General features: G+C 48.3%; 1 protein-coding gene across 2 annotated transcripts in view; it reads right to left on the bottom strand.

Annotated features, from left to right (window-relative positions):
- The window catches only part of GFRA4 (GDNF family receptor alpha 4), a 127,872-nt gene that overhangs the window by 28,000 nt on the left and 75,717 nt on the right, over positions 1 to 24,155 (bottom strand). The window contains exon 2 of one of the 2 annotated variants that reach the window (XM_083458887.1): positions 14,968 to 15,243. In XM_083458887.1, coding sequence (XP_083315013.1) covers positions 14,968 to 15,243 — 276 coding nt within the window. Of the gene's footprint in view, positions 1 to 14,967; positions 15,247 to 24,155 lie in introns of both variants that reach the window. The other variant, XM_083458886.1, reaches the window with a different exon arrangement.

Raw genomic sequence — 24,155 nt, 5'->3', positions numbered from 1 at the left:
CCCAAAAGTGGCTGTCAGACTTTTGGTGAAGTCTATCTGCAGCTGGTAGGGATGCGGTTGGCGCTGTGGGTTAAACCACTGAGCCTAGGACTTGCCGATCAGAAGGTTGGCGGTTCGAATCCCCGTGATGGGGTGAGCTCCCATTGCTCAGTCCCTGCTACTGCCAACCTAGCAGTTCAAAAGCACGTCAAAGTGCAAGTAGATAAATAGGTACCGCTCCGGTGGGAAGTTAAACGGCATTTCCGTGCACTGCTCTGGTTCACCAGAAGCAGCTTAGTCATGCTGGCCACGTGACTTGGAAGCTGTACGCCGGCTCCCTCGGCTAATAAAGCGAGATGAGCGCCACAACCCCAGAGTCGTCTGCAACCTTCTGATCGGCAAGTCCTAGGGTCTGTGGTTTAACCCACAGTGCCACCCGTGTCCCTTATAGGGTGGTATATTTACTGGCTCCCTCGGCCAGTAAAGCGAGATGAGCACTGCAACCCCAGAGTTGGCACGACTGGACCTAATGGTCAGGGGTCCCTTTACCTTTTACCTTTATCTGCAGCTGTTAGCAACAAGATGCGCACAGACAGTTCACCTTTCGGAACAGGGATAGGAAACCCTTTCCCTCAGCCTGCAGGATGCATTCCCTCCTGGACAAAGTCCCTGGAACCATGTGCCAGGGGCGGCTAGAGACAGAAACAAAAATGGGCACAGTACTGGCAATTCCCCACTTGCGTGCAAACGCACATGCACACAGCTCTGGGAACCTGGAAGTGGAACCCATGAGTGGGAAGCACCCTGGAGAGTCCTTGCGACTCATGAGGAGACCCTCCCCAGAGCCCAGGAGGATGTCTGGGGAAGGTCTCCTCGCAAGCTGGAGGTGCAGTGGGGCTTTGTTGAGGCTGCCCAGTTGATACATGGGGAAGTGACTGCTGAGATACCTCACACACCAGCTGTTGGGCGGGGAGGCTGAGCAGCCTCAACAAAGCCCCACTGCCCCTCTGGCTTCTGAAGGCCCAGGCTATCTGAAAGGCTGTATTCCCTCATATGAACCTGCCTGGGTTTTGAGATCTTCAGGGGAAGCCCTTCTTTTGGTCCCACCACTCCCACAGGCACGGTTGGTGGGGACTCAGGAAAGGACCTTCTTGGTGGTGGCTCCCAGACAAGTTTGGTTCTTCCTCCTTAGAGAGGCCAGACTGGCTCCCTCCTTGTTGCCCTTCCATCGGCAGCTGAAGGCCTTCTTGTTCCAGCAGGCTTCTGGGAACTGACTGCTTTTAATGGAAGGGCTGGTAATTATTTGTATGTTTTAAACACACACACACACACACACACACATACAGTAAAGGAAAAGGTACCCCTGACCGTTAGGTCCAGTCACAGATGACTCTGGGGTTGCGGTGCTCATCTCGCTCTTTAGGCCGAGGGAGCCGGAGTTTGTCCGCAGACAGCTTCCGGGTCATGTGGCCAGCATGACTAAGCCGCTTCTGCCGAACCAGAGCAGCACACGGAAACGCCGTTTACCTTCCCGCTGGAGTGGTACCTATTTATCTATTTGCACTTGACGTGCTTTCGAACTGCTAGGTTGGCAGGAGCAGGGACCGAGCAACGGGAGCTCACCCCGTCACGGGGATTCGAACCACCGACCTTCTGATCGGGAAGCCCTGGGCTCTGTGGTTTAGAGCACAGCGCCACTCGCTTCCCCTAATATATATATATATATATATATATATATATATATGTATGTATGTATGTATAGTTTTCATTTGATCAATGATTACTTTTTAAATTACTGTTTTGTCTATGTTTTTAGTGATTCTTGTTTGTATCTGTAAGGCACCTTGAATTCCATCAGAGAAAAGGTGGGGTATAAATAAATTAAAAATAGTAATAGTAATAGGGTTGCCAAATTTCAAAAAGTGGAAATATGGACACAGAAGTTTGCAAAATCACACACACACACACACACACACACACACACACACACACACACAGTTGTTGAGCTTTTTGGGGGGGGGATTTGCCAAAATATAGACTTCTGACAAGGGTTGCATTACACCCGGATTTTCCCAGACATTTCAGCCCTTTTCATCTGGGCCCGGCTTCCAAACGCCACATTCCGGCTATGTGGGGGAGATTCAGGGTGTTTGGCAACCCTCAACAGTAAAACAACAACAACAACAACAACAACAGGGATGGAGGCATAATTAGAGGAAAACAGCAGTTTTAAACAACAGCTGACGTTTGAGCAAAGCAGGGATGGGGAGACCCTGAGGGGGTTGTTGTTTTAAAAATGTAAACCACCTCATTTTTAACAAGGAGAAATAGCACCGCAACATGCCATTTCATAGGAAACTGCAGGATGGACGTGGCTTGTGCCTAATGTTGTGTATCCACCACTTCCCCAAAGAGCTTTGGGATCATGCTGGATGCAAAGGGAGTGGGAGGGTGCGCACAACCTCAATCCAGAGGGGAACACCCATCCCCCAAATATGCATCCTCTTGCTCGGATGAGGACAATTGCCTATGTAACGACGGCGGCCACTTTTTGTCCTCAGACAATTTCACTGGCGCTTGCAAATGCGCAGGTTCCCGAAATGCAATCTTTGCTTTTATTCGGCGTTGAGTAAATAATACGCTCCACAAATTCCCAGGACAAGGGCTTTGATAATTGATTGTATAAATGGCTTCTTGGAAGCCTTTACGGCCTCTGGAGGGCTCGCGCCTGTGAAAGACGAGGCTTTGCAAACAAGCTGGCATTGTCTCGGCTCCCTTCCTCTGATACTCATCCATCAATCCTACGTTTGGGGGACAAGGCGGAGGGCAATTTCTAAGAGAAACAACTCCTGGAGACCCAGTTCTCATGCCGGAGAAAGATTGGGAGGAATCGCAGGAGGCCAAAGCGGAGCCGGCTGCAGAATCGTTTTTAATAAGAGAAGCCGTCAAACGGGGGATGCGCTAGGATGCCAGAAGAAAGGGCATCTTGGCGGATATTATTTTTTGTTGCCATCAGGTTGCGGGTCCACATTGGGGGCAGGAATCTGGCATCAGTCTCTCAGAACTGCTCTCGGCTCCATTCGACCACCATGAATCACGTTTGCTGCGCTGCGCTGCTGTTTTCCCAGTCCAGGGACACCAGATTGGCTGCAGCTCCGTGCCATGTGTCTGCCCACCGATTGCCTTTCAAGCTTCAAGGCTTTGCGATGGGGTCGTGTTGGTGCCGTTGCAGCGAACATGATGGGGGCAAGGAGCTCAGTGGTTGGTCAAGCGCTCTGTACACAAAGTCACCTCCTGCGCTTGACCTCCGGGTAGGACTGGGAAAAACTCTCCGCCTGAAACCTTGGAGAGCAGCTGCCAGTCAGAGTAGGCAATGCTAGAGAAGATGGACTGTTGGTCTGACTGTATAAGGCTGCTTACTATGTATTCCTAACTCATTATGACAGCCCCCATAGGCAAGGTCTCTGCAGCCACAGCACGTGCTGTGATTCTCTAGTGGTTTGACTGGACCCTCGGAGGTGCACTCCATTGTCTCTTGAGACAGATGGATGTCAACAAATAGCCAAGGAGAGTCCCCAAATGCAGGCAGCTGTGTGTGTGGGTTTTGTGTGTGTGTGTGTGTGTTTGGAAGTAATATGCCTGTCGTCTTTGTCCATGGAGTTTTCTTGGCAGGGATACTGGAGTGGCTTGCCAGTTCTTGCTCCAGGGGGATCACGTTTGGTCAAAACTCTCCACTATGACCTGTCCATCTTGGGTGGCTCTGCACGGCATAGCTCATAGCTTCTCTGAGTTACTCAAGCCCCTTTGCCACGGCAAGGCAGTGATCCATGAAGGAGATAGTTTTTGAATTCTGGTGCTGGAGGAGACTCTTGAGAGTCCCATGGACTGCAAGAAGATCAAACCTCTCCATTCTGAAGGAAATCAGCCCTGACTGCTCGCTGGAAGGACAGATCCTGAAGCTGAGGCTCTAATACTTTGGCCACCTCATGAGAAGAGAAGACTCTCTGGAAAAGACCCTGATGTTGGGAAAGATGGAGGGCCCAAGGAGAAGGGGACGACAGAGGGCCAGATAGTGGGACAGTGTTCTCGAAGGTACCAGCATGAGTTTGACCAAACTGCGGGAGGCAGTGGAAGTCAGGAGTGCCTGGCATGCTCTGGTCCAGGGGGTCACGAAGAGGCGGACACAATTAAACGACTAAACAACAACAATGTATGGAAATAATAGTACCGGGGCAGAGGAAGGAGGGTGCGTTGGGGGCAATCTGCCCCCGGTGTCACCACTGAGGGGGGTGACAAAATGCTGGGCGGCGCTCACCGTGGGGCCTGCAGCGCCCCCAAGCCAAGTGTCTCTCCTGGGAGTGACATGGTGGCTTGGGAGCCTGCAGGCTCCGCACTGCCCCAAACGGTCCGCCCACTGCCTCCCCCTCAGCTGTAGGGCGGCTGAGTGGGAGGAGGCAGGCAGACTCCTCGGAGGCCCCAAAGAGCAGCCCGACTGGCTTGCTCCACTGCTGAATAGTACCCTCTAGTCTGCCCTGTCCAGACCCCACCTGGAGTCCTGTGTTCAGTTATGAGCACCATGATTTAAGGATGATATTGACAAGTTGGAACATGCGCAGAAGAGGGAGTCTGGAAGCCAAGCCTTATGAGGAACGGTTGAGGGAACTGGGGCTGCTTAGCTTGGAGAAGAGAAGACAGAGAGGTGATAGCCATCTTCAAATATCTAAAGATGGAAATGTAGCATGCTTGTTTTCTCCTGCTCCATAGCTTAGGACACAAAGCAATGGATTCAAGTTACAAGGAAGCAGATTCTCACAAAACTTCAGGAAGAACTTTCTGACAGTAAGAGCTGTTCGACAGTGGAACGGACTCCCTTGAAACACTGTGAACTCTCCTTCGTTGGAAGGTTTTAAGCAGATGTTGGAGGGCCATTTGTCAGGGATTCTTCAGCGGAGATTCCTTCATTGCAGAGGGTTGGACTAGATGAACCTTGGGATTCCTTCCAATGCTACAATTCTATGATTCTATGAACCAAAAGAAGTTGGGAAGGCTGGCCTTTAAGCACCCGAGACTGGCATGCTCACTGATGTTGTTTCTCTTTCCCCTTAAAATAATAATAATTATGCACTGTGTCTGTGTGTGAAGTGGGAAGACTTCACTTGTAACAAGCACCAACAATGGACAGCTCTCAGGAGCAAGAGAGAGAGAGTCTTCGCCGCTTCCTGCACTTACAGGAACGCCCAGCCGAAAACATCGTGGGGCTTTCAGAAACTGCTGGCACCTGAGCGAGCTGCAGGATTCAGTCCACCAGATTTCTAGAAGGGCAGCCACAAAACCCCTCAGACCCCACAAAAGGTAGGAAAACGCAACAATGTCAACACAACCTGCTGCCCTCCATCTATGAGAGTCCCACCAACATTTCCTCTCTCTCTTGCTGATTTTCAGATGCAATTTCTTTTCTCATTAATTGATGGAGAATAGTTAGAGGGGGAAACGCACCACAGAGCACATTTTTGATGCAGTACCTGCTCAGAGTCTGGCAGTCCAACTCTTTTCACATGTTTGGCGATGTTTGGGTGCCAAAGACGGGTCTTTCTACCACCTAAGCAATCTTCCCCTCTCTCTCCCTCTCTCTCTCTTTCTCTCTCCGCCTCCCTCACATCGTAATTCATCCCCACTTTTTTCTTCCCCGGCCTCCCTACCTTTTCTTCCAGCCCCCAGTGGTGTTTTATTAATCCATCTATTTCCCAGCCTACGCTTGGGTGCCCTTGTTTTACTCCCGGTTTAATTTCCACGGAGCATAAAACACTCAGAGCCTTGACAAGGCAAGAGTTATGACTCCCAGAGTTAACGCTTTTATGAGGTCCCTTTAAAAACTCAATACTTGCCAAAAATTAGTGGCTTGGAGGAATAAAAAACAGTCCAAGGCTGTAATGCTCTAATTATCACACTTAAGAGGCCATTATAACAATTTTTGTACATGGGTGCGCCATCGCTGGTCACACCAGGAGCGGAAATCATAACATTGGGAAGGTAGAGTCAATCTTCTGCGAGTCCTGCTAGATGGACGAGGAAACTGAATATGTGGGTAGAAACAGAATATGTGGGGGCTCTGATTCTGTGCCCTCGTATTCCTGATCAGAAAACCAAGGCTTGCCGAGATCCATGCATGGTGCTTTGCAAGCCCCAACTATCGGCTGATAGTCCGTGCAGGCACAAACTGGTCACCTGACCATGTCAGGTGATTAACAGATGGATGATCCCACCCATCAGTCAAACTTGGGCCATGGGAGAATTTATGTGTCCCCCCAACCCAGGGTTGTATGACCCACTCTGAGAAACCTTGCTAGTTCTGTTGACATTGTGTCTGCTCATCTCAACATTCCTTGGGTGTTTCTGTTGACCAGGAATGTCCAAATTCACTGTGAAGTTTCACTTTAGGTACACAGGGCAGTGGCATTCTCAATCCTGGGGTCTCAAGCTTTGCATAATCCCTGGGGAGTTTCTTCACCAGTTTCTGTGTCCCTAGTAGGACACCCCCTGTTGAGAAACTAGTGTCCCCCACAAACAGCCTGTAATGTGATTTTTTTAGGGGGGGGCATGCTAGATACAGTGGTCCTCGGGTTAAGTACTTAATTCGTTCTGGAGGTCCATTCTTAACCTGAAACTGTTCTTAACCTGAAGCACCACTTTAACTAATGGGGCCTCCTGCTGCCGCCGCGCCGCTGGAGCACGATTTCTGTTCTCACCCTGAAGCAAAGTTCTTAACCCAAGGTACTATCTCTGGGTTAGCGGAGTCTGTAACCTGAAGCATCTGTAACCTGAAGCGTATGTAACCCAAGGTACCACTGTTTGGCAAACTGGTGCCTCTTGCATAGATAAAGTATATACTCTCCTTTCTCCTTCTGTGATGGAACTCCTATTTGGGGACTTCCCTGGCTTTTTTCTGGCCCACGTAGGACCAGTCTGGATAGTTGGCCTTGGTGAAGATTTGACGTTTCAATCCCCAAAAAGTTTTTGCTTTGAGTTCCACTGAAATGAGGCTGCATTTTAATGTTGTATTTTCATCTTGTTTTTAAGTTGTATTTTAATCAATTGTTTTTATACCTGGTGTCAGCCGCCCTGACCCCGGTCTTGGCTGGGGAGGGCGGGGTATAAATATTTATTATTATTATTATTATTATTAACGAGAAGTTGTCCTCCCTCTTTCCAGTTATTAGAAGGGCTCACCTATGAGCCAAATTTAAGAGACATCCCAAGGAACGCAGAAGTCCTTCCAATCAGATCACGATGACTTGATCATTTGCCAAGGAAGTCCACCGGCTCCACTAGGTGAACTGGAATTGTGGCCATCAGATAAAGCAGAGGAAGGGGAACAGATACAAAATTATACACAGTCACCACTGGAAATGGTGTGTCAATCCATCTCATGGAGGAGAGGGCTATCGATGGCTACTAGTCTAAGGTTACTAGATTTTTTTCAATGAATCCGGGGACACTTTCCAACTTCAGTAGGAATGATAGGATTTTGTACAGGGACTGATTTGTACATCTGGGGACTGTCCCCAGGAAACGGTGACATCTGGTAGAAGAAGAAGAGTTTGGATTTGATATCCCGCCTTTCACTCCCTTTAAGGAGTCTCAAAGCGGCTAACATTCTCCTTTCCCTTCCTCCCCCACAACAAACACTCTGTGAGGTGAGTGGGGCTGAGAGACTTCAGAGAAGTGTGACTGGCCCAAGGTCACCCAGCAGCTGCATGTGGAGGAGCGGAGACGTGAACCCGGTTCCCCAGATTACTAGCCTACCGCTCTTAACCACTACACCACACTGGCTCTCAGTGTGGTGTAACCTTATACTAGCCACAATGGCTCTGTTTTGCCTCCACAGTGAGAAGCAGTTACAGATAGGTAGCCGTGTTGGTCTGCCATAGTCAAAATAAAAAAATTCCTTCCAGTAGCACCTTAAAGACCAACTACGTTAGTTCTTGGTATGAGCTTTCGTGTGCATGCACACTTCTTCAGTGAGAAGCAGCGATGCTTCGGAGTTTCAGCTGCTGGAAGCCCACAGGAGCAGAGAGGACTCTTGTCCTCGGACCCTGTTCGTGGGTTTTCTCCAAAGGCATCCAGCCAGCCACTTTAAGAACAGTTCCTCCATTCCCAAAGGTGGGTGGGTGGACTCTGAATCTCCTGCGTTCAACTGATGGCTCCTGAGCACCGCCGGTGCCCTCGGCTTTGCCCAGTCAGAAACTGCAGGAGCTTTCGCCTTCCCATCCGCCTCCTTCCTCCTCTTCCCCTCCCCATTTCCTGCCTCCTCCTCCGGTTTCGAAAGGCCCACACTGAGCTCGAAAAGGGCTTTGAAGTGTTGTCATGCCAACCAGCCACCACAAGATGTGTGGCCCAGAACTACCGGCGAAGGTCACTGAGAACAACATCAGACAACATCTGAAAAGCCAGGAGGGATGTGTTCCGTTTGGAGACTCGCAACAATGGTTTCTCTGCCACCTCCCCTTTCAACAGAAAAACTCTGCTGTGGTCTAAGGGGGTGTCAGATTGATGAATGATGGGGGCCACTGTCCTCTACGGAATCCTTTGGTTTGTCTGCATATTTGTGGGGTGCTCTGCTGACGTTTCCCATTTGCCCCAAAGTTGCGGGGGGAGAAAGTCTTTATGAGAATAAAAGACTGATTATTTCAACACACAGGCTTTCATCTCCGTCACAGCTATGACAGCGAGCACTGCACAGCCAGTGTGTTGATTTATTTAAAATCCTTGGCTCTGCTAATGTTTTTTCCCTTCTCCACCAAGGAACATAATAAACCAAAGATGGCAGGAGGGTTAGGCATACAGCAGTGGGCTTCAATAGACTCCTCTTGTCCAGCAAGGGAACCAAAATGGAAAAGGAAATGCTATTTTGCATGATGGGAAAGGGTACTTGCCACAGACGTGCTTCTGCACGCTTTTGCAAAATTGTGCATGGACATTCTGTCAAAAACCAGGACATTGTAATCGTAGAATTGTAAAGTTCAAGAGTCCAACCTGCTGAAATCCTATCAGGGGAGATGGGAGCCCAGTTTTGAGGAGGGCTTTCTGGAAAACTCCAGTCTGCGAAGGACCATAGAGCCTTGCATGGAAATGTTCCCAGTTTTAATCCTTGTCATTTTCAGGCAGGGCTGGGACAGTACTGTCGACTGCATGTGCTAATTTATAACACACCTCTGCATCCAGCCAGGCCTGGACACAGCCATAGAATCATAGGATTTTAGAGCTGGAAGGGACTTGTGAAGTCATCTATCCCACCCTCTGCTCAATGTACCTTCTAAATGTACCCTTTGTGGCTTAGGGTCCTTGTATTATGGGACCGCCCCACAGAGGACCTTAAGGTCCATGAACAACCATAGTTTAGAGGTCCTGGGCCCTAAGGAAGTCAGACTATCCTCCACCAGGGACAGGGCCTTCTCAGTGATGGCTCTCACCTGGTGGAATGCTCTGTCCCAGGAGACCAGGGCCCTGCAGGATTTAACCTCCTTCCGTCAGACCTGTAATACAGAGCTATTCTGCCTGGCCTTTAATTTGAATTCAGCCTGATCTTTTATTTCCCTTCTCTTCCCTCCCCCTCCCCTTTTATGAATTTTGGTTCTGTTTGCATTGCAGTGAGAAGCTACCAGATCCGTACTTTCTAAAACAATATGGAAAACCAAAATGCCCTGATCTTTGAAATCCTCACTTCTCTGAATTTTGTTTTTTTTTAATAAGATATTTATTAAGAATTTTTGGATATAAGAAAAAAATGAAAAATAAACATACAAAATAAGAAACAATTAAAAACACACATTAATTTTCAATGGCATAACTTCCATACCCTTATTTCCTCCGACCTCCTCATACTTCCCTTCTTTGTATTCCAGTTCAATTTGTTAGTTCAGCAAATCCTTACCATTAAACTTTTGCCCATTTATAATCCTTTTTTCATGTCTCCTAAGTCACTTCTCTGAATTTTGCAATGCAGTTCTCTGCTGCCACATAATATGTGCAGAAAGGCATATCTTGGGTGTGCGTGTGTGCACAAACACAAATATTTTAAAATAAAAAAAATCCTTCCAGTAGCACCTTAAAGACCAACTAAGTTAGTTCTTGGTATGAGCTTTCGTGTGCATGCACACTTCTTCAGATACACTGAAACAGAAGTTGCCAGATCCTTCTATATAGTGAGAAGGTGGGGAGGGGTATTACTCAGAAGGGTGGTGGGAATGGGAGATTGGCAGATAGCTGAGATGAGCCTGTTGACGACTCTTAACGACTGTAATAGGTCTTACAGGAAAAGGCAAGGGGTGAGAAGGTGAGAAATGGCTTAGTCATGTATAATGAGATAAGAATCCAATGTCTCTGTTCTCTTACAGGAAAAGGCAAGGGGTGAGAAGGTGAGAAATGGCTTAGTCATGTATAATGAGATAAGAATCCAATGTCTCTGTTCAGACCAGGTCTCTCCATGGTTTTAAGTTTGGTAATGAGTTGCAATTCAGCAGGTTCTCTTTCCAGTCTATTTCTGAAATTCCTTTGTAGTAAAACAGCTACTTTGAGATCTTGTATAGAATGTCCTGGGAGATTGAAGTGTTCTCCTACTGGTTTCTCTGTTTTGTGATTCTTTATGTCAGATTTATGTCCGTTTATTTTGACTATGGCAGACTCTTCTTATGTTCTTATTATATAGGGGGGAAACTACTCGCAAAAAGGACTCCATGTACACTAGGCAAATTAGCATTAAAAATTGCCGATGGATTTTCACGGGGAGCTTGAAAAGGAATTCGCAAACTGAACTGAAGATTGGAAAAACGAGGAACAGAGAGAAGCAGATCCGTCTGTCCCTAGAGTCCACACACTGGGCAGATCTCCTTTTCTGGACTCTGGGAGGCGTGGAGGTGACAGGGCCCTGCTGCCAGGATCGTGACCTTCCACCCCTCCACTCATAGAGAAGGACATCCGTGAGGGCCTCTTTGCTCAGTGGCAATGTGACATGGAAGGGAGACATCATGGAGAGCTGGGAGGGAGCCAGAAGGGGAATAAATGTCTGAATAAATGCCAAGAGCAGCCTCTTGTTTAATAGCATGCGTTTAATTAGCCTGTGTGCTTGTTTAATTTGTTATTTGACACTTCAAACGCAGAGGAGATCAATGGTGACAAACTCTCTGTTGAGGGCAGCAGAGTCGGGACGGAAGTGAGATCAGGGGGAAACGGCTCCCTTTGGTCAGGATCCAAAGCGCCTCGGTAATGGATCAATCGCGCAGCCCACTTCTCACACCAAAGTAGCACCACGGGGTACGGCCACATGACCTGCATGTAATTGGTGCTTTCCTGTGTCGCCAAGGCAATGAGTAGCTAACTACAAGGAAGTAGATTTCACCAGGGGCTTCAACCTGACAGTGTACAGGCAAGCCTACCCAGATATTTAGAAAGTTTAGTAAAGGTAAAGGGACCCCTGACCATTAGCTCCAGTCGTAGCCGACTCTGGGGTTGCGGTGCTCATCTCGCTTTATTGGCCGAGGGAGCCGGCGTACAGCTTCTGGGTCATGGGGCCAGCAGGACTAAGCCGCTTCTGGTGATGCTCGGAAGCAGTGATGCTTCTGAATACCAGTTGCTGGAAATCACAACTGGACTCTTGGGCTCAGATCCTGCTTGCGGGATTCCTGCTGGCATCTGGTGGACCACTGTGAGGACAGGATGCTGGGCTAGATGGGCTGTTGGCCTGATCCAGAAGGCTCTCCTTAGCTTCTTACCTCTCTAAAATAGGTTGTTGTTTTTTAGTTGCTTGGCCCGTTTAGCAGAGTATAACCTGCAATCACTGTTGGTGCCTTTCCAGGGTTTCTTGCTGTGTTCTAGAATCATAGAATCATAGAATCATAGAGTTGGAAGAGATCACAAGGGCCATCGAGTCCAACCCCCTGCCAAGCAGGAAACACCATCAGAGCACTCCTGACATATGGTTGTCAAGCCTCTGCTTAAAGACCTCCAAAGTCGGAGACTCCACCACACTCCTTGGCAGCAAATTCCACTGTCAAACAGCTCTTACTGTCAGGAAGTTCTTCCTAATGTTTAGGTGGAATCTTCTTTCTTGTAGTTTGGATCCATTGCTCCGTGTCCGCTTCTCTGGAGCAGCAGAAAACAACCTTTCTCCCTCCTCTATGTGACATCCTTTTATATATTTGAACATGGCTATCATATCACCCCTTAACCTCCTCTTCTCCAGGCTAAACATGCCCAGCTCCCTTAGCCTTCTCTTTGAACCCTAGCTGGAAATGTCATTGGGGATTGAATTTTGAACTCTGCAGATGCAACGTGGGTGCTCTGCAACTGAGCTATGGCCCTTTCCGCTCTCTCTCTCTGTGACAAATGCTTAACTGCCTGAAAAGCAGGATAAAAATCTAGTTAATAAACAGATTTTAAAAATGGCCTTTGGTCTGCTTCAGGCCAACGGAGGGGTTAAGGATGTCAGAGTGTTCGTACGAAAATGGAAACGAGAGTGGAAAAGGCCGGTGTTTGCTTGCTTGTCCCATGTCCACAACGGAAATCAATCCAGGGAACACAATCGGTATTCTCTGCTGCTGTTGCTTTCAGTCTGCAAACATTGTGCAATTGATCAAGTTGCCCCCATCCATTTGCACTGCGTTTCCTTTGCACTGAAGTGAGCGGGGCGGAATAAGGAAAACGGTGAGGAAATTATGCCATGTACGTAATGCGCAGTGTTTAAATTACGTAATGCCCAGGACTGGCAGGGCCCAGAGGAGTGGTTGGAGAAGTTATCAGGGCCGGAGAGTGATCCAGGGGAAGGGGGGTGTCGCAATTTATGGAGTTTTGCACCTCCCACGAGGCCGGTGTCAGAGCTGGAAGATGGGGAGCGGTATGAGCAGTTGGGGGTGGAGGAGGAGGTGCAGGATGTGGGGAGGACCAGGAGCTACAGGGAGGGTCAGTGCCTGAAGGGAAGGGGGTGGCAGCATCCCCTCCGCCCCTGCCCCAAAAGTCTCCCAGGACCAGGAGGGATTTGAAAAGGCAAGCACAGAATTAGCTTCCATGCAGGAGTGTGCATTACTACAATAGCCCAGCTTTGAGCGCAAACCCAGAGCGTGGAGCCAACTGCCTGCCCACCAGAAACATGTTTATTGGGCCTCAGGAACTACCATAAGTTTGTGCTTTCTCAATAAAGAATAAAGCTACGGTCTCTGAGCTGCCCCCCCCGCCCCAAGGAGAGGTGCCTCCCACAGGCACCATTCTCACCTGTGGAGCTTGCAGCCAGGGCTACTGCCTCACCAGAGTGGTGCATGCTTTGGTTATCTCCCGCTTGGACTACTGCAATGCGCTCAAGGTGGGGCTACCTTTGAAGGTGACCCGGAAACTACAACTAATCCAGAATGCGGCAGCTAGACTGGTGACTGGGGCCTTCTCGGTAGTGGCACCAGCCCTGTGGAACGCCCTTCCACCAGATGCCAAAGAGAAAAACAACTACCAGACTTTTAGAAGACAGCTCAAGGCAGCCCTGTTTAGGGAAACTTTTAATGTTTAATAGACTATTGTATTTTAATATTCTGTTGGAAGCCGCCCAGAGTGGCTGGGGAAACCCAGCCAGATGGGTGGGGTATAAATAATAAATTATTATGATATTATTATTATAAATAGCTTTGCAAGCATTTGGGAGGCAGAGAGGTGAGAGGGCATCAGAGGAAGGGAGGGAAGGAAATAGGGACAAAGGACAATGTTTCCCGTGGCACCACTGACCATCATTCAAGGCACCATAGGGTGCCCCAGCCCTGATTGAAAACCATTGGCCTGGGAGGTGTCTTGCTTGCCTCAGCCCCATTAATGCTGAGTGAGGTTCCCTTGCTGATGTCTGCTCCTTCAGGAAGCCAGGAGGAAAGGCTGTTGTTTCCCTCCAGCGCTTATGATACGATACGATACGAAAATCTTTATTGTCATTGTCCCATACAGAACAACAAAATTGAAAAATCTACATCAGACATTCAGAAACCAACAAGCCTGCTATCCCACCTATCCCAGCCTGGTTAGCCCCCTAAAAACTCTGATACCCCATAATTAAATACAATATACTCCCATAGAGACTACCTTAAAGGTAAAGGGACCCCTGACCATTAGATCCAGTCGTGGCCGACTCTGGGGTTGCGGCGCTCATCTAGCTTTATTGGCCGAGGGAGCTGGCGTACAGCTTCCGGGTCATGTGGCCAGCATGACTAAGCCACTTCTGGCAAACCAGAGCAGCACACGGAAACGCCGTTTACCTTCCCGCCGGAGCAGTACCTATTTATCTACTTGCACTTCAATGTGCTTTTGAACTGCTAGGTTGGCAGGAGCAGGGGCCGAGGAATGAGAGCTCACCCCGTTGCAGGGATTTGAACTGCTGACCTTCTGATCAGCAAGTCCTAGGCTCTGTGGTTTAACCCAAAGAACCACCCGCGTCCCTAGAGACTCCTTAAACTGCGTTTAAAACCAAAATCGCATTTGGATAGAAACTGTTTCTCAGACGGCTAGTCCTAGTCTTTATAACCCTGTACCTTCTTCCAGAAGGCAGAAGCTGAAAGAGATCATTTCTGGGGTGTGCACTATCCTGCACTATCTCTGCAGCTTTCCTATAGCACCTGGAAGCATAGATTTGGTCCAAGGTGGGAAGAGTGCACCCAATTATTCTCTCCACAGCCTTTACAACCCTGGACAGCATTGTTTTTCCCCTGACCGTGCAGCTCCCAAACCACACGCACAGACCATAAGTTAATACACTCTCAACAGTACAATGGTAAAATGCCATCAACAGGTCCTTTGAGAGATTGTTTTTCCGGAGGATTCTCAGAAAATACAACCTCTGCTGTGCTCTCTTCATCAGGTCTTTGCTGTTTTCTCCCCAGGTGGGAGTCCTCCCCACCCTCCTTTGCCCCCAAACAGCCTACACCTTCCCCAAGCTGCCTGCTACGTCACGGAGCTGCGCCGACTCACCTTCCATCAAGGTGTGGTGGATGCTCCAGTAGACGCTGAGACAGTGCTTCTCCTTCTTCATGCCCCGTTTGCACTTGCAGCCGTAGAGCTGGCTGGACAGAAGGGCTGACACCGTGTTCTGACACTGGCTCTTAGCGTCTGGACCCAGCTTGTTGGCGCCGTTGCCAGCAATGCACTGCCGGAGTGTCCGGAATTTGGAGCTGCAGCTGGGGTCATTGGTGCAGGATTCGCCAGCCTGCAGGCAGTCCCGGGCCGAGCTGGCCACATCGGTCATCCCTTCTGGAGGAGAACAAGAGAGCAGGATGAGAACGTTCCCAAACTGGGCCTATCTTAGAGAGGTAAGAACGTAAGAATAGATTGCAGGGTAAGGCCAATGGGCCATCGATCCCAGCATTAAGTTCTCACGGAGCCCAACCAGAGGCCTGTGAGGAAACCCACAAGCAGGATGTGACCCCAGGAGCAACCCCCTGTCAGGAGCTCGTCCTGCACCCGAGTAGGACCCTGGTAGAGACACATGCCTGACTGGCATGTTCTCTCCCTCCTGGTCGATCGATCGGGAGCTTCAAAAGCTTTCTTCAGCCCAAACACCACAGCGACCGATGCCAACAGACATCGGCACACTTAGGGATCCACAGAGTTTGCGCAGTTGCGTAACAGACCTCAGCAACTCAGCATTTTGGCTAATCTACTTTATTTACACATGGAGCACTACAACATGGCTCCCTCTTTCTCTAGCATCAGACAGCAAAGAGAAAAAGAACAAAGGACAATAGTCCCACTTCACGGAACACAGTAACACAAACATCCTGTATCTGTCACTTCCCACTCTGTGGAGTCAAAACATATACCGTCATGTGAAAGACAACAATCCCATGACTGCAATCATGGAGCAGGAATTCTAACACCACCCCCACCCCCCAGGTTCCAACAAGTGTTATCCCAGTATGTTTCCGAGCACAATTCAAAGTGTTGGTGCTGACCTTTAAAGCCCTAAACGGCCTCGGCCCTGTATACCTGAAGGAGCGTTTCCACCCCCATCGTTCTGCTCGGATACTCAGCTCCAGCTCCGAGGGCCTTCTGGCGGTTCCCTCCCTGCGAGATGTGAGGTTACAGGGAACCAGGCAGAGGGCCTTCTTGGTAGTGGCACCCGCCCTGTGGAACACCCTCCCACCAGATGTCAAAGAGAAGAACAAGAAGAGAAGAAGAGTTTGGATTTGATATCCCGCTTTATCACAACCTGAAGGAGTCTCAAAGCGGCTAACATTCTCCTATCCCTTCCTCCCCACAACAAACACTCTGTGAGGTGAGTGGGGCTGAGAGACTTCAAAGAAGTGTGACTGGCCCAAGGTCACCCAGCAGCTGCATGTGGAGGAGCGGAGACGCGAACCCGGTTCCCCAGATTACGAGTCTACCACTCTTAACCACTACACCACACTGGCTCTCAACTACGAGACTTTTAGAAGACATCTGAAGGCAGCCCTCTTTAGGGAAGTTTTTAATGTTTAACTGACCACTGTATTTTAATACTCTGTTGGAAACCACCCAGAGTGGCTGGAGAAACCCAGCCAGATGGACAGGGTATAAATAATAAATTCTATTCTATTCTATTCAGAAGCATTGCTGCTTTCAGCTGTGGAGGCAGAGCGTAGTCAACTGGGCTAGTGGTCACCAATAACTCTCTCCTCCATGAATTTGTCTAATCCTCTTTTAGAGCCATCTAGTTTTGTGGCCATCACTGCCTCCTGTGGCAGGGAGTTCCATAGTTCATGTGTTTAATGAAGAAGAACTTTCAACAACAACAACAACAACAACAACATCAACAACAACAACTTATTTGTATGTTGCCCAACTGACTGGGTTGACCAAGCCACTCTGAGGGACTCCCAACACAAAATAGTAAAAACACAATATAACCTCAGACACTAAGAACTTCCCTGAACAGGGATGACTTCAGATTTCTTTTAAACATCACATAGCTGCTTGACATCTGCTGGGAAGGTGTTCCACAGGGTGGGCATGACTGCTGAGAAGGCCCTCTTCCTGGTTCTCTGTAACTTCACCTCTTGCAATGAGGGAACCGCCAAAAGGTCCTCTGAGCTGAATACTGGGGGTGGAGATGCTCCTTCAGGTAGACAGTGGTGCCCCGCAAGACAAATGCCTTGCAAGACGAAAAACTCACTAGACGAAAGGGTTTTGCTGTTTTTGAGCTGCTTCGCAAGATGCATTTCCCTATGGGCTTGGTTCACAAGATGAAAAATTCGCTAGATGAAAAAACCCGCGGAACGAATTAATTTTGTTTTGCGAGGCACCACTGTATTAAGGTAATTGTTCCTACCAGAGAAGAATAGCAGATGAAGTTGATGGACTATGCTGAAATGGTTAAAATGACCGGAAGAAACAGAAATCAGGAAGACCAAAATTTTAATAGGGAACGGGGGAAATTTATAACCATTGTAAACAGTTAAAATCGTTAGTAGGATTGGGATATCACTTGTAGTTTAAGGGTGAATTCTGGACACAATGGAGATGTAAAAGATTTGGCTCATCATAAAAGATGCAGGAAGAAATGATTAATAATAGGACCCACAAAGGGGAGGATGGAAGTCCGGGAGATTCCTTGGAACCTGGTTTTTATGATTTATGTTTGATATATTGCTGGAAACTTTTAATTTGAAAAACCAAATAATTTTTTAAAGGTAATTGTCCAATAACCTCCCACAATAGGTGGGGATTCTTAATGTGTAAATCCCACAAATTAATTTAAAAATTGTGAGCGTGGTTGACGTTTGGACGTGGAGAAGCTCCAGGGTTTGCCCAGGACACAGCTGAGAAACATCTGGCACAGCAACACAGCTGAAGCTAACAGAGGTGGTAAAAGATGTTCCTGAGATTGACAAGCAGTTAGAAGCCGGGGATAAGTGATAGTGTATTCGGGAAATATTTCAAAGCTGAATACAGAACGCTGACCTAGATGGACCTTGATCTGATCCAAGAAGGCAATCATTGCTGAATGTGCACTTGTCAAACTGTCCTGCAGGTACGAGCAGAATACGAATCATCATTCTGCAAAGTAGAACCTACTGGCTGCCCACTAAGAAACACCCATTCGGCTCACATTTCCATGCTGGCCTGCTTAGTTTGCCGTCGCTGAAACAAGGCGCAAATTGGGAGACACTTGTCCTTTGAAAGTTGCACACCGCTGAATTTTGCATTGCAGCTCTCAAGGAAAATGAAGCGTGGTCGAAAAGCAAGTGTCATTTTAGGCACGTCCAATTGATGTGCGATTGCCAACGTGCACTGGCAAAGGAAGAAGGAGCAGTGGGTGAAGTTCGCCCTGGATGCCATCACTGGGGTGTGTGTGACATCGCCCCCCCCCGCCCCGCTGGGACGCTTGCTGTAGGCGGCACCCCCCTTGGGATGCTCTCCCCGCAACTCCATTAAAATCTCCCATTAAAATCATCTAGCATCTGCAAAGTTCTGAGCTTGGGCTGTGTGGAAGGAGAGGAGATATCCAAGCTCAGGAAGAGGGGAGGAACAACTGGGAAGACTTTGCGCTTTACACGCAGGGAGAAGGAGGGTGTGATCCGAAAGGAAAGGAAGTCTAGCTGGGGAAATAGTTTTGCAGCTTGGAGGAGCGCAGAGGGCGGCAATGGAAGGCACTCATTCTGTCAGGGCAGCTCTTGGGCAGCACTTGCTTCTATTTCTTGCTCTTTAGGGATGTCTCTGGTCAGTCTGCTTGAGCCATTCCATGACCTTCCCACTGCCCAGTGCTTCAGCCACCTTTGCAGAGAAGCAGGAGTGTGTGGTTGTGTAGGATTCCTCCTTGGAAGCGGAAGCCCACAATACACTAAAATGTCACACATTAAAAACTTCCCTGAACAGGGCTGCCTTCAGATGTCTTCTGAATGTCAGGTAGTTGTTTATCTCTTTGACATCTGGTGGGAGGGCGTTCCACAGGGCGGGCACCACCACCGAGAAGGCCCTCTGCCTGGTTCCCTGTAGCTTTGCTTCTCATAATGAGGGAACTGCCAGAAGGCCCTCAGCACTGGACCTCAGCGTCTGGGCAGAACGAAGGGGGTGGAGACACTCCTTCAGGTATGGTTGAGACCGTTGTGAGATGTGAGATGAACGAAGCAAAGCAGCTAGCCTGCGTGCAGCTAACCCCACCTCTGGGTGCACAGAATGTGCGCCACTCCAGGTGCCAGAGCAGCTAACTCTGCCTCTGCCAATGTGCAGGTCCTTTTGGACCCGGAAGAAGGCAGAACAGGGATGTCCTGGGTGCAGGGCTTGAACCAGGGATCTTTTGCATGCAAAGAAGATGTCCTACTGCTCAGTCACACCCTTCTCCACCAGAGATTTCAGAATCTCTGAAGGCTTTCAGAAAGGCAGTGCACAGCAACTGTTCCTCTCCACCACCAGCCCACGACGGTTACAAAGATTAGGGGGGGAAATCCTCTTAAATATTGGGACAGCTGGATGCTAAACCAGATTGCCCCAAGGAAGTAATGATACCCTCATCAGTGGAGACTACGAAGTGGGATTGTGTGTGTTGCATGCTTTAGGTATTGGGTTCCCTGCCTTGGGCTTCAGGGATTAGACTCAGATTAGTTTCCTAAAAATGGCAGCATAATTTTGGTGTGGGTTTGTGTGTGCTTGTTTATGGAATCTGCAGTTCCTTGACTCCTCCACAGCTGCTGGGAACTGGGCATCCATCTGTCTCAAGACGCAGTGGAATGCACCTCTGGGGGTGAAGTCAAACCACTGCCTTACCACCACCAAAGTGACCTCCCTGGGGTGCAAGCCTGGGCAGGGTATATGGAGGTCCTAGGGATGTGGGTGGCGCTGTGGTCTAAACCACTGAGCCTCTTGGACTTACCAATCAGAAAGTTGGCAGTTCGAATCTCTGTGACAGGGTGAGCTCCCATTGCTCTGTCTCAGCGCTCTTCTTGCTTTCAGGCCGAGGGAACCGGCATTTGTTCACAGATAGCTTTCTGGGTCATGTGCCCAGCATGTCTTAACTGCTTCTGGCACAACGGAACACTGTGACGGAAACCAGAGCGCACAGAAACACCATTTACCTTCCTGCCACAGTGTTACCTATTTATCTACTTGTACTGGTGTGCTTTTGAACTGCTAGGTTGGGAGGAGCTGGGACGGAGCAACGGGAGCTCACCCTGTTGTGGGGATTCGAACTGCTGACCTTCTGATCAGCAAGCCCAAGAGGCTCAGTGGTTTAGACCACAGCTCCGCCTACATTAATAATAACAGTAACAATACATCCAAACCATACAAATACAAAGCATTATTATTATTTTCCTGAAAATCTGGAATAAAAAAGTAGCACCTTTGCAGGTGCGGTGATATGGAAGCAGCATGAATAATAAAATAAAATCTGTTTTATTTATGCACTAAATATTGTTCTGAGCAACTCCACTTCTTCCAGCTGTGTTCAGAGGGAAAGAAGTGACCATTCAGTTGACATATATCCTCCCGGGAGTGCACATTTCTGTTTCATGTTTAATAAATAACTGGTTTTAAATTAAACCGAGTGGCGTCTTATTTGTTTGCAATGTAGCAGAGCGGTGGCTTTCAAACTGTGGCCTGGGGGAGCTTGCGAAGGTGGGTCTGTTGTGATCAGGTGTTGTGAGCAAACCGCACTGCAAGACGGCTTGCTTTCAGCTTCCAGTCTTGGAAAAGGAAAGAAGAGAAATTCAACTCAGCTGGCATTTGAAGCCAAACAGATCAAATTTGCACTTTCAGAAATGAAACACAGCCCTCCTTTGAAATTCACACTTATCCAGTTTTTGCAATGCAGTTCGGCAGCCAACCAACGTTTTCAAAAATGCATGCACTAGGTAAAAGTGCACATAAAACTGCATATATGTTTGTGAAAATGACACACGGAAATGCATCGTATTAGGAGAGGTTGCCAGGAAAAATGTGCGTGTCACCAAAAAGCTGTGTACAAAAATGTGTTCATTAGGAGAAATTTGTGCTAGAATGCTGAATAATTTGCAGATTGCTGTAGAAAGGTAAAGTAAAGGTAAAGAGACCCCTGACCATTAGGTCCAGTCGTGACCGACTCTGGGGTTGCGATGCTCATCTCGCTTTATTGGCTGAGGGAGCCGATGTACAGCTTCCGGGCCATGTGGCCAGCATGACTAAGCCGCTTCTGGCGAACCAGAGCAGCGCATGGAAATGCCGTTTACCTTCCCGCCAGAGTGGTACCTATTTATCTACTTGCACTTTGACGTGCTTTCAAACTGCTAAGTGGGCAGGAGCAGGGACCGAGCAACGGGAGCCCACCCCATCACGGGGATTAAATAGAAGGGCTGGAGCTCAGTGGCAGAGCATCTACCTTGCAGTATTCAGCATCTCCAGGTAGAAGCAAACTCTGAAAACAATTGTATTTCAATGGGCTTTTTAAAAATCATCATCATCATCTGGCTTTTAGCCGGATTCGAACTGCCGACCTTCTGATCGGCAAGTCCTAGGCTCTGTGGTTTAACCCACAGCGCCACCCGCGTCCTTTGTAGAAAGGTAAAGAACTTCATTTAAGATTGGACGAATGAAAAACGAAGAGACTTGAAATGGGCAGAGCTTTCTTTCCCTGATCTTGGATTTAAGAGCTCAGGAAACAAACTCATCACAGTCACCGCTTGGCAGAACCACTGCCAGCCAAAGCCAGCCTGATAGGCTATATGGACCAGATGGTCTAAGACAATCAGCTTCACACAGAAGCGCTATTCATAGAATCATAGAATCATAGAGTTGGAAGAGACCACAAGGGCCATCGAGTCCAAGCCCCTGCCAAGCAGGAAACACCATCAGAGCACTCCTGACATATGGTTGTCAAGCCTCTGCTTAAAGACCTCCAAAGGAGGAGACTCCACCACACTCCTTGGCAGCAAATGCCACTGTCAAACAGCTCTTACTGTCAGGAAGTTCTTCCTAATGTTTAGGTGGAATCTTCTTTCTTGTAGTTTGGATCCATTGCTCCGTGTCCGCTTCTCTGGAGCAGCAGAAAACAACCTTTCTCCCTCCTCTATGTGACATCCTTTTATATATTTGAACATGGCTATCATATCACCCCTTAACCTCCTCTTCTCCAGGCTAAACATGCCCAGCTCCCTTAGCCGTTCCTCATAAGGCATCGTTTCCAGGCCTTTGACCATTTTGGTTGCCCTCCTCTGGACACGTTCCAGTTTGTCAGTGTCCTTCTTGAACTGTGGTGCCCAGAACTGGACACAGTACTCCAGGTGAGGTCTGACCAGAGCAGAATACAGTGGCACTATTACTTCCCTTGATCTAGATGCTATACTCCTATTGATGCAGCCCAGAATTGCATTGGCTTTTTTAGCTGCCGCGTCACACTGTTGGCTCATGTCAAGTTTGTGGTCAACCAAGACTCCTAGATCCTTTTCACATGTACTGCTCTCAAGCCAGGTGTCACCCATCTTGTATTTGTGCCTCTCATTTTTTTTGCCCAATCATTTATTTGATTCATTGATATATTGGCTTTATGACTTGGATTGAGAAATTGAGGGAATGCTCAAAGAGTATCCATTAATGGTTCTCCGTCATCCTGGAAAAAAGAGTGACAAGTGGGGTGCCACAGGGTTCTGTCCTGGGCCCGTTGTTGTTCAACATCTTTATTAATGACTTGGATGAAGGATTTGAGGGGATGCTCATCCAATTTGCAGATGACACCAAACTGGGAGGGGTAGCTAATGCCGCAGAAGACAGAATCAGGATTCAAGATGACCTTAGCAAATTGGAGAGCTGGGCACAAGCTAACAAAATGAATTTTAAGAAGGGCAAATGTCAGGCTCTGCACTTAGGCGGAAAGAACCAGCTGCACCAATATGGCTTACTAACAGTACATGTGAAAAGGATCTAGGGGTCTTTGTAGGCCACAAGCTGAACATGAGTCAACAGGTTGATGCAGTAGCAAAAAAACCCCAACCCCCCAATACTATTCTGTTGTTGTTTAGTCGTTTAGTTGTGTCTGACTCTTCGTGGACCAGAGCATGCCAGGCACTCCTGTCTTCCACTGCCTCCCACTGTTTGGTCAGACTCATGCTGGTAGCTTCGAGAACACTGTCCAACCATCTCATTCTCTGTCATCTTCTCCTTCTGCCCTCCATCTTTCCTAACATCAGGATCTTTTCCAGGGAGTATTCTCTTCTTGTGAGATGGCTAAAGTATTGAAGCCTCAGCTTCAGGATCTGTCCTTCCAGTGAGCACTTAGGGCTCATTTCCTTAAAAATGTAGAGGTTTGATCTTCTTGCAGTCCATGGGACTCTCAAGAGTCTCCTCCAGCACCAGAATTCAAAAGCATCAGCGATCAGCCTTCTTTATGGTCCAGCTCTCACTTCCATACATCACTACTGGGAAAACCTAGGCTGCATCTACAGATGTCTAGTGTCCAGATCAAGGGAAGTCATAGGACCACTCTATTCTGCCATGGTCAGAGCACACCCGGAATACTGTGTTAAGTTCTGGGCACCACAATTTAAGGAGGGTGTTGACAAGCTGGAGCGTGAGCAGAGGAGAATGACTGAGATGAGCAAGGGTCTGGAAACCAAGCCTTATGAGGAAAGATTGAACGAGCTGGGTATGTTTAATCTGGAAAAGAGGAGACTGAGAAGAGATGTGATAGCCATTAGAGGCGGATGCTGGTAACTGGTTATAATAATAATAATAATTTATTATTTATACCCGGCCCATCTGGCTAGGTTTCCCCAGCCACTCTGGGCGGCTTCCAACAAAATATTAAAATACAATAGTCTGTCAAACATTAAAAACTTCCTAAACAGGGCTGCCTTCATATGACTTCTAAAAGTCTGGTAGTTGTTCTTCTCTGTGACATCTGGTGGGAGGGCGTTCCACAGGGCAGGTTGCATGGCACAGTGCCTCTGGGGTGCCACAGAGGGTGCTGCAACTATGCTGTAGAATGGAAGGTGAACTGAATTTTAGCATCACATGGGCCAAAGGTGAAATTTGATGCATCAAGGCCTGCTACTGTAGCTGTCTTCAAACATCTCAACGGCTGTCACATGGAAGATGAAGTTTCTCCTGTTCCAGAGGGTAGGACGCAAACTTTCCTTTTCAAAAACGATTTCACCAAATATGGAGTAAGCTTGTTTTCTCCTGCTCTGGTGGGTAGGACTCGAACCCCTGGCTTC

The sequence above is a fragment of the Podarcis liolepis genome (genome assembly GCF_965112155.1).
Source record: "Podarcis liolepis genome assembly, chromosome: 9".
Lineage (NCBI taxonomy): Eukaryota > Metazoa > Chordata > Lepidosauria > Squamata > Lacertidae > Podarcis > Podarcis liolepis.
This window is presented reverse-complemented; position numbering and strand designations above follow the sequence as displayed.